The sequence below is a fragment of the Alosa pseudoharengus genome, unplaced genomic scaffold (genome assembly GCF_046254945.1).
Source record: "Alosa pseudoharengus isolate Yale_2024_CS ecotype anadromous, Long Island Sound unplaced genomic scaffold, YU_APseudo_1.1 YU_APseudo_1.1_scf_4, whole genome shotgun sequence".
NCBI lineage: Eukaryota > Metazoa > Chordata > Actinopteri > Clupeiformes > Clupeidae > Alosa > Alosa pseudoharengus.
The window spans coordinates 5,393,277-5,403,276 of NW_027468774.1; the positions used below are offsets into that span (position 1 = coordinate 5,393,277).

A 10,000-nucleotide genomic window follows, 5' to 3' on the forward strand; every position below is an offset into this window, starting at 1 on the left:
GCGTGTGTTAGTGTGTGTTGGCGTGTCTGTTGAATGTCACCCCAGTGCCTCATTATAGCTCCGGAGAGAGTGAAATTGTGGGACCTCAGTGCATTAGTTGGCAGTCACACGCTCACCACACACACACACACACATACTGTCTCTCTCTCTCACATACACACACACACACACACACACACACACATCTCACCACAGCATGTGTTTCCCCTTACAGCATACCTCTGTGGTCAACCCTCACGACTGGGCCTGCCAGTGCGCACACACACACACACACACACACACACACACACACACACACACACACACACACACATGCATATATTTGCCATACACACGCAGACACACACACACACACACACACATGAATGCACTTTGCCACACACACACAGACACACACACATGCACACACACATTCAAATGCACACATATGCCTGGGTTTGCAGATACACACACACACACACACAAACATGCATGTAAACTTCCCTAGGACGTGACTCAAAGAAACAACAATCCTTTTAAACAAGATCGAACTTAGACTATGAGGCGCAATCTAACATACTACAAGATCTAACTTAGACTATGAGGCCCAATCTAACATACTACAAGATCGAACTTAGACTATGAGGCCCAATCTAACATACTACAAGATCGAACTTAGACTATGAGGCCCAATCTAACATACTAAAAGATCGATTCCGAAAAAGGGGATACAAGGAACAGTGGATCACAGAAGTGTGCAATCGGTTTGAAGCAATGTCCCAAACCTTGGGGGCTTTTCTCAAAGTCAAGGATTCGTGCTTGGTAGAACGAGTCCTGCCGAGTCGAATCCTTCAAAGACGAGGCAAGGCTTCTACTTAGCATACGGAAAACACACAATGGAACAGACTTGCGAGTGTGCAGGAAGCTGCAGGTGCATTATTAAAAATCATGTGCGCACAGCATTGTGGGTGTTCCAAGCACGCAGAGGATACACGCATGCATCCTCGAAAATCTCAGAATGAAGGACTCAGTACTTCATAGAATTTTAAAGCACCCTTGACATTGGAACAGTGCTTTGCGAGATTCGATGACGTAACGTCCTTGAAAGAGCGGCTTTGAAGGACCCATCCTTGACTTTGAGAAACGGTCTAGTGTCTACATAGCAGAAGAAGTCATAACCCAGAGCCCAAAATGACACGCTGTATCCAGTACTCAACTATTGCAAAGGAAATTGAAAAGATTATAAAAAGACGTGGTATATTATTGACACTAAAAAAGGTTTTCCAAAAACACCTTGTGTTGTCTACAAGAGACAGCCGATCCTCAGGCCTATGCTGGCCAGGGCTGATTTACTAGCGCCCGCCCCCCCTACACATTTACTCAGTAATATCCCATCGAGCATCTATAAATGTGAAAATGCAACTTTACCTATAAGACACACACATTTAATCACCCACATTCAGGAAAGAAAATACAAGTTTAGGTTCAACAGTTCAACAGTATTTCAAAGAGCTATTAGCTACCACCTCATGCAAGAGCATATCACACAAGAGACTCAGTTCACAAAAGTGCAACTCTAAGTGCAACAAACTCTGTGGAGACCTGTGTCTCTCTGAAGAGCAGCCTTAACTGCAGCCGATAACACCACCATAATCAACAGCACGTTTATGTGCTGAGAGCTCAGGTGCTGAAGGTCGACTTAAGGAGAGCTGGATCCCAGGAGTTACTACTACAGACAGACACCGCCATGATAATCAAGTCCATACTCGTGCTCTAATGAAATCACACAGGCCGGAGGAGCCACAACAGAGCTCATTCCACCCCAAGGAGGACGTCATATCCAGAGACAAAACTATCCTAATCAACACCATATTCATAGTATATGTTTACATTTGAACATTAGGCACACCACAGGTTGAAGTTGAATAAGCGCTACTTGGTGCGCGGATCTCTTTCCCTCTCGTGATACCCTCGTACTGAATCCTGCACCCATCCAACGTTGGCCTGGGATGTGCTTCTATACCACAGGTTGAACACAATAGCTGATCCTAATAAGAAGTGCCTGTCTAGAATGTAACCTTTACTACAACAGACAGCACCAGCATAATCATCACCATATTTCCAACGCCACATTTTAATCTAAATCACAACAGAGAGTTGCACACATTAGGCTTCAAAATCACCACCATATTTATACTTTGAACTCCAGCTTGTTGAACGTTGCATACGTTACTCAACCCAGGTGAGACGTGCACATCTGAAGCTACCTCCAGGCTTTCCTACAGGCTACACGACGCGTTGTGCATTCCCCTATGACACGCCCCGACCTTCATGTACGGCTCCCAGCCTTTCAGCTTGACCTTTGACCCCACCAGATGTGGCTCATGTAGGGGAGACACATCATTTTCGGAGTGTTTAGTGTGCAGCATGTAAAGTAGGAGTCTTAACCCCAACGCTGGGTTTGACCCCTTCACATTTGCCCCAACGCTGGGTTTGACCCCTTCACATTTGCCCCTATCAGGAGAACGCACGCCATATCAGACATCTACGGATTCTGGTGTTAGTGTGTATGTACGTATGTCTATATGGCTGGTGTTAGTGTGTGTGTGTGTGTGTGAGTGTGTGTGTGTGTCTAATATAGCTGGTGTGGGTGTGTATGGATGTCTATATGACTGGTGTTAAGCTGCAGATGGCAAGATTTTTTTGATCATATTCACTGAAACCGACACTATGCTCCGACAGAACAACATAAATCAGCTGGTTTTAGAAAAAAACCTGCACTTCTACCTCCATCTAGAGCCTGTTTTGCAAAAGTCCACAGCTCCCGGTTCTTCTTGTCCAATCCGAGCAGGGCTGTGTGAGATCTGACTGTCAATCAGTCACAGTCTGGTGCGCACTGACAAGCACAAACTCGATGAAAGGGTGCTCGGTGGTAGTAGGGGAGGGGCAACATTTTGAATGTGTGTAAAGTCCCCTTAATCTGTCAACTTGCCAACTGCAGCTTTAGTGTATATGGATATCTGATATAGCTGGTGTTAGTGTGTATGGATGTCTGATATAGCTGGTGTTAGTGTGTATGGATGTCTATATAGCTGGTGTTAGTGTGTATGGATGTCTATATGGCTGGTGTTAGTGTGTGTGTGTGTGTGTGTGTGTGTGTGTGTGTGTGTGTGTGTGTGTGTGTGTGTGTGTGTGCGTGTGTGTGTGTGTGTGTGTGTGTGTGTGCGTGTGCGTGTGCGTGTGTGTGTGTGTGCGTGTGTGTGCGGGTGTGCGTGTGTGTGTGTGCGTGTGTGTGCGTGTGTGTGTGTGTGTGTGTGTGTGTGTGAGAGTATGTGTGTGAGGCATGTAAGGTGGGAGGGGGAGGAGTCTTTACCCCACCTCTGGGTTTGCCCATTCAACCCACCCCCCCCCCCACCACCCAATCAGGACACAGACATTCACACCAACCATGCCACACATACTGGCACTAACGCCAGCCACATCTATGGGTACTAACACCAGCCATATAGACATATATGGGCACTAACACCAGCCATATAGACATCTGTGGGTACTAACGCCAGCCATATAGACATCTATGGGCACTAACACCAGCCATCTAGACATCTGTGGGCACTAACACCAGCCATATAAACATCTATGCGTACTAACACCAGCCATATAAACATCTATGGGTACTAACACCAGCCATATAGACATCTATGGGCACTAACGCCAGCCCCATCTATGGGTACTAACGCAAGCCATATACACATCTATGGGCACTAACGCCAGCCATATAGACATCTATGGGTACTAACACCAGCCATATAGACATCTGTGGGCACTAACGCCAGCCACATCTATGGGCACTAACACCAGCCATATAGACATCTATGGGCACTAACGCGAGCCACATCTATGGGCACTAACACCAGCCATATAGACATCTATGGGCACTAACGCCAGCCACATCTATGGGGACTAACACCAGCCATATAGACATCTATGGGCACTAACGCCAGCCATGCCACACATTTAAATTCTTTATTTGGATTAGAAGATAAGCTCCAAAGTCCAAATTTGACAGAACGGTGTACAGCAGCAGCCAATATCCCAGTCCATTATGCACATTAAGGGTAAAGGTGACACCTACGCCTCCATTTGTAGAGGCTACCAATTACTGAGCAATAGTTTGTACATTTTTTGGCCTTATTCTTAGGGAGTCCATAGATCTGCAGACCTCGTACACACATCTTGTGCACATGGCCTAAGCTACCAAAAATGAGGGCAATGATTTCACAGGAGTAGCCAGAGTTATTAAAAACATTGTACCATGGTTGGTATTTCAACATTTTTGAAGCATTGCAGATGTCCATGTAAGCATTACTATTATTGTTATATACAACCAATTTCTATTATTGTAACGGCTTTGGTGTGTTCATTAATTACAAGTATGTCGGGTGTATTTCGTAAGTTATTTATGGCAATGTAGCGCACTGTTTGTATGGGGGCGCGGAGACCAGTTTGTATTGATCTTTTCCTTGTTGTTCCAGTATTGCAGTACAGTTGGCATCGTTGCGGAGGTCCTTCACTGACAGTGCAACAATACAGTCGTGGCAGGCGATGTACAGTATTTTGTAGGTAGCGCAGCCATTAAGGATGTGCATGATTGTCACCCTTTGCCGGCTGTGATGTTGCAGACAGAACGGCTTATGTGCGTCATGTACATACACACTAACACCAGAATGCATAGACACTAATGCCATCGATATCAGACATCTATGGGCATTAGCACCAGCCATATAGACATCTATGGGTACTAACACCACCCATGCCACACAGACTTCTATAGCCACTAACACCAGCCATGCAAGACATCCATAGAGAAGCTGAACAGTCAATTCAGTGCCATACCAACACCAGATCCGAGTCAATTCAGTGCCATACCAACACCAGGTCCGAGTCAATTCAGTGCCATACCAACACCAGGTCCGAGTCAATTCAGTGCCATGCCAACACCAGGTCCGAGTCAATTCAGTGCCAGATTCAAGCCAGTTTGCCAGATCAGCCTGGGTCCCAGAGACTGCTGTGCTAAGAGCCTAAGCAGGCTGATACCTGAGAGGAGCTTTGTCATGGCACTCAGCGCTGCACTACATCAGGCTATATGAATGATTAATGGCGCTTCCATAAGGACGCATTACTGTAATACCATCAGTTGAAATGCTCAAACTCACTCACACTGAAATGCGGCACTCACAGGCGAAGCTGAGCGCGTGCAGGCTGGCACTGAGTGGTGAAATGCCTGAAGGAGCTTCTGAAAAACATGCGCAGAAGACCACGAGACTCAGGTGTGCTAAAGACCACGAGACTCAGGTGAGCCTCAGACTCAGGTGTGCTGAAGACCACGAGACTCAGGTGTGCTGAACACCACGAGACTCAGGTGAGCCTCAGACTCAGGTGTGCTGAAGACCACGAGACTCAGACTCAGGTGAGCCTCAGACTCAGGTGTGCTAACGACTCAGGTGTGCTGAAGACCACGAGACTCAGGTGAGACTCAGACTCAGGTGTGCTGAAGACCACGAGACTCAGGTGAGCCTCAGACTCAGGTGTGCTGAAGACCACGAGACTCAGGTGTGCTGAACACCACGAGACTCAGGTGAGCCTCAGACTCAGGTGTGCTGAAGCCACACTACTGTGTGAGGCAGCGAGATGGAGAGTGACATCAGAGACTGGCACAGAGTCAGAGGTGTGCGGCGTTAGCCAGGAACTCTCACACACACTAGGAGTGAGAGAGGGGAGGGGTGAGGACTAACTAGAATCACTCAGAGAAAGAAAGCAAATCAAGCAAAGCAAAGCAAATCTAATCATCAATCAAAAACTAATTTTCCAGAAACATTCATTATCGAGACAGCAGAAGGGAAAAAAAAGATGTAATTCAAAAAGAAGTGAATATGGATGGAAAGAAATGAGGAGAGAGAGGGATAGAGAGCAAGGGAGAAAGAGGGTAGAGAGAGAGGGATAGATAGAGAGACAGGGGGGATAAATAGAGGGAGAGACAGAGGGATAGAAAGAGAGATAGAGAGAGAGAGGGAGAGATAGAGAGGGAGAGGAATAGATATAGAGAGAGGGGGGGTAAATAGAGGGGGATAGAAAGAGAGAGAGAGAGAGAGAGAGAGAGAGAAATAGATATAGAGAGAGGGGGGTAAATAGAGGGGGATAGAGAGAGAGAGAGAGAGAGAGAGAGAGAGAGAGAGAGAGATATGATGGTTCCCTGAGGCTGACGTGACTGCTGAGTGCTGTGAGTTTGTTGAGTGCACTGTGACACCTCAATCTGGACAGAAGGCCGAACCAACTCACTCTACATTCCTCTCATAGCTCAGCCTCACACTACTGCTCCCTCTTTCTTTGCTCCTTTCTTTCTTTCTATCTATCTATCTATCTATCTATCTATCTATCGATCTATCTATCTTTCTATCTATCTATCTTTCTTTCTATCTATCTTTCTTTCTTTCTTTCTTTTTTAAACAAGCACACTCCACACACTTGTTCCCATAATCTACACACCCTCTACAACTCTTTCTGCTTTCTCTCTCTCTCTCTCTCTCCTCTCTCCTCTCTCCTCTCTCTAACACTCTTACTCTCTGCCACACACACACACAACACTGTCCCTGGGGGCTCTTAGCCCAGGTCTGTATGTTACTGCTGCCAGTGTGTGAATCCTGCACACCCAGAGCACAGACTCAGAGCACAGGGGAACAGAAGATGATCTATGAGTGTTTTCAAAGCTTGTCTGACAACGTAAGGGACCTGCTGGCTCATGTAGTCTGCAGTCAAAATGTGGACGATTTGCATACACACACACACACACACACACACACACACACACTTGACAAACCTGAGTTTGACACATAAACAGTTTCACGTGGCATGACAAATGAGCTTATGTGGAGTTGAAACTCATCCAAGTGTCAGTGCTACTTTTTAACTCTCTCCCTCCCTCTCTCTCTCTCTCTCTCTCTCTCTCTCTCTCCTTCATTCTCATGCTCTCTTTCTGTTTTTGTTTCCAGTGGCTTTCTGACAGGTATGTAATGTGCCAAGAAGGGATTCAAAGTGGAGACGTCTTTTGAAATGAAATGGAGACTAACTCCTTAGTCATTATGCGGCTCAAGACCAATAGCTCTAATCAAATTGTTTATTTGAGAAGCTCTACATCAATGGCCGAGACTAACATGTATTCTTTCATATTACTGAACCTGAAATCGATGCACACACTCACACACACACACACACACACACACACACACACACACACACACAAGCAATATAGTGAGCATATACATACACAAACACTTTCTCACACTTGATTAGACGTGGGAGAATTGAAGAGTCCCAGATATTTCTCTGTGCTTGTGTGTGTGTGTATGTGTGTGTGTGTGTGCGTTTGTATGTGTGTGTGTGTGCGTGTGTGTGTGTGGTGTGTGTGTGTGCGTGCGCGCGTGTGTGTGTGTGTGTGTGCGTGTGCGTGTGCGTGTGCGTGTGTGTGTGTGTGGTGTGTGTGTGCGTGTGCGTGTGTGTGTGTGCGTGTGCGTGTGTGTGTGTGTGGTGTGTGTGTGCGTGTGCGTGTGTGTGTGTGGTGTGTGTGTGTGCGTGTGTGTGTGTGTGTGTGTGCATGTAAGTACATAATTCTGCGGCACTGTTTGAAGTGGTTACTCCACTCAGCAGTTGGTTTCCTAACCCAGTCCAGGCTCCAGGCTGCCACCTGTGTTGCGTAAATACTGACAGCTCATCAGCACTGACAGTGCCTATCACATGGTCTCCAGCACAGTCACCTTTAGCAATTACAGCTACACTATGCAACACTTATGTATTCAATTGACCAACACCTCCCAAACTACTTTTAAAGACGCTGGTCACTAATGTGGCACTAGTCATCTGACCACCTGGTTGTCTGGTTGTCAACCACCATAGTTAGCTTTGTTGGTTGCTATGCAATTTCCCATTGCCAACCAACTAAGTTGCTAACAGGTTATGGTTTTGAAACGCACCCCATGAGCATTCTAGTTTATTTGTCTGACATACACAGGCCAATTCCGTGTAACTTCTGTTTGGTTACAGGCCGAGATTTGGTAATAATCTCAGTGAGTGCCACTGAAAGGCTGCCCAGGCTGCTTAACGGGACTTGTAGACACCTGTATCACTTCATTAACATTTGTAGGTTTGGGTAGCCTAGAATCTAGACGCGCCCCTAGCGGCAGCAAATTACAGTGCCAGTGCTAGTCTAGCAACTCTCCGTTGGCTTGTGAGAAATCGAAACTCAATCAGGCCAATGAAATCGTGTATAGAGTCGTTAGGTGGGCTTAACATAATGATTGATGGCAGAGTTGCAACGGTTTGGCTTGAATTCCCTGCTACTTGAAAACAAATAAGATGGATGTTGCTGTTGGCGAACAGTGTGACACGAGTTAAGCTTTTATTAAGTTGGCAAACGTTTGAACTACACAACTAGCTCCGCTGGTGGGAAACGCATGGGACTCATAGCGCTGCCATTGTCCTATTGCAGAGGGAATTTGAAAGACAACTGATTATCCCGCCCCTCGGACTGAGCACTGCGAACGGTGAGTGCCCACATCCTACATTTTAATGTGGGTCTGGCTCGTCAGGTTAAGGTTTGGGTGCATTGCAATTAAATAGTAAACATTTCCATCCTGTGACTCTTTTTCTATGATAGAAGCCAACAGCCAATATTTACGAGTTTTTTTTTTTCTTATAGGTTTACAGATCTTTCAACTCTTGGGGAGGAATGTGTCGGTAACATCTGTTATCTGCAACTAAACATATTTAAAGGTGACGTGTAGAGAGGAGAGAAGAAAACGAATACAATTGGATATGAAAGCACCGGTGTCTCCGCTACAAGACGAGTGAGCAATCTTCACCGGTGTCTCCGCTACAAGACATGTATAGCCTACTTCACTGACGAGTGAGCAATCTTCGCGGAAGAGAAGAGGGGAGAAAGACATGGGGATAGGGAGAGGGGGAGGGAGGTGGATTAATGCCGTATTAATATTGCATGGAGCGCTTACACAGCAATCGATTCGTTGAGCACCCACATTGCCCTATACAATGTTTGCTTCCAGTTCTCAGAAGTTGCCGGAACCATAAGCGATAAGTGACGTAGGGCGAATACAGCGTACCTTTCCCAAATGATGAGTAAGACCAGACACTTGGGACAAGCTACGGTAAGAAAACAGCGTGAGTTGGGTGGCGGAGAGTGCCCTGTCCTGACATTGTTATTGTCAAGCAGCTCGGGGCGAAATGGAGATGGGTGCAGCTGAACGCCAGGGAACGACGCGCCAGGGGCAGCGGATGCACGCGATAGGCATCTCCTCCTGCGCAGGACATGATGAGGTTACGGCGACAAATTGCACCAAACCAAGCCCTCAAAAGCAATCCAAATGAAATCAAGAGAAACAGAAAACCCCTCATGCCGCATTATTGAATTAATAATGGACTATATCTAAGTAAGTAGACCTGTGGCCTTTGCCAGCGTGACAGTCAACTCAACGTGCTATTATTATGTATGTTGGGTGTGACGAAGGCTGGTAAGGTGGTTAACCACGAGGAAAGTGCAACTCGATGCTTGTATAGACAGTGTTGAGATGCAAGTCACACCTCCAAATCACTTCCCACACTTCAACTACACTCGTCTGTGAGTTTGTAGAAAGTCTTCTCAAACACGCGTAGTGGGGCAACCGGGGAAATATATACAATTAAATACGCATTCATGCAGTACTCACCGCTCCAAATAATACTGTGAAGATCAGAGCAATCATCTTGAGTCTTGCGCTCTGCTTAGATTTCTGTTTGCCACGAATTTTGGCTAGCTACAGTATACTTTTAAATGCGACAAAGTTTGCTTTAATATTTTACTATTTGTTAAAGAGTGAGTCGTGTAAAATAACCATCACCCCAGACGGTCGACGATCAAATATCCTCATGCGTTCTGTACTCCCCTGTCGCTTTAGAGTTCCAACAACTGTTG

General features: G+C 46.2%; 1 protein-coding gene across 1 annotated transcript in view; it reads right to left on the reverse strand.

Moving 5' to 3' along the window:
* The window catches only part of ngfrb (nerve growth factor receptor b), a 37,920-nt gene that overhangs the window by 27,807 nt on the left and 113 nt on the right, over positions 1-10,000 (reverse strand). The window contains exon 1 of the mRNA XM_076265702.1: positions 9,756-10,000. This exon is cut by the window's right edge and continues 113 nt beyond it. Coding sequence (XP_076121817.1) covers positions 9,756-9,791 — 36 coding nt within the window. The 5' untranslated portion in view covers positions 9,792-10,000. The remainder of the gene's footprint in view (positions 1-9,755) is intronic.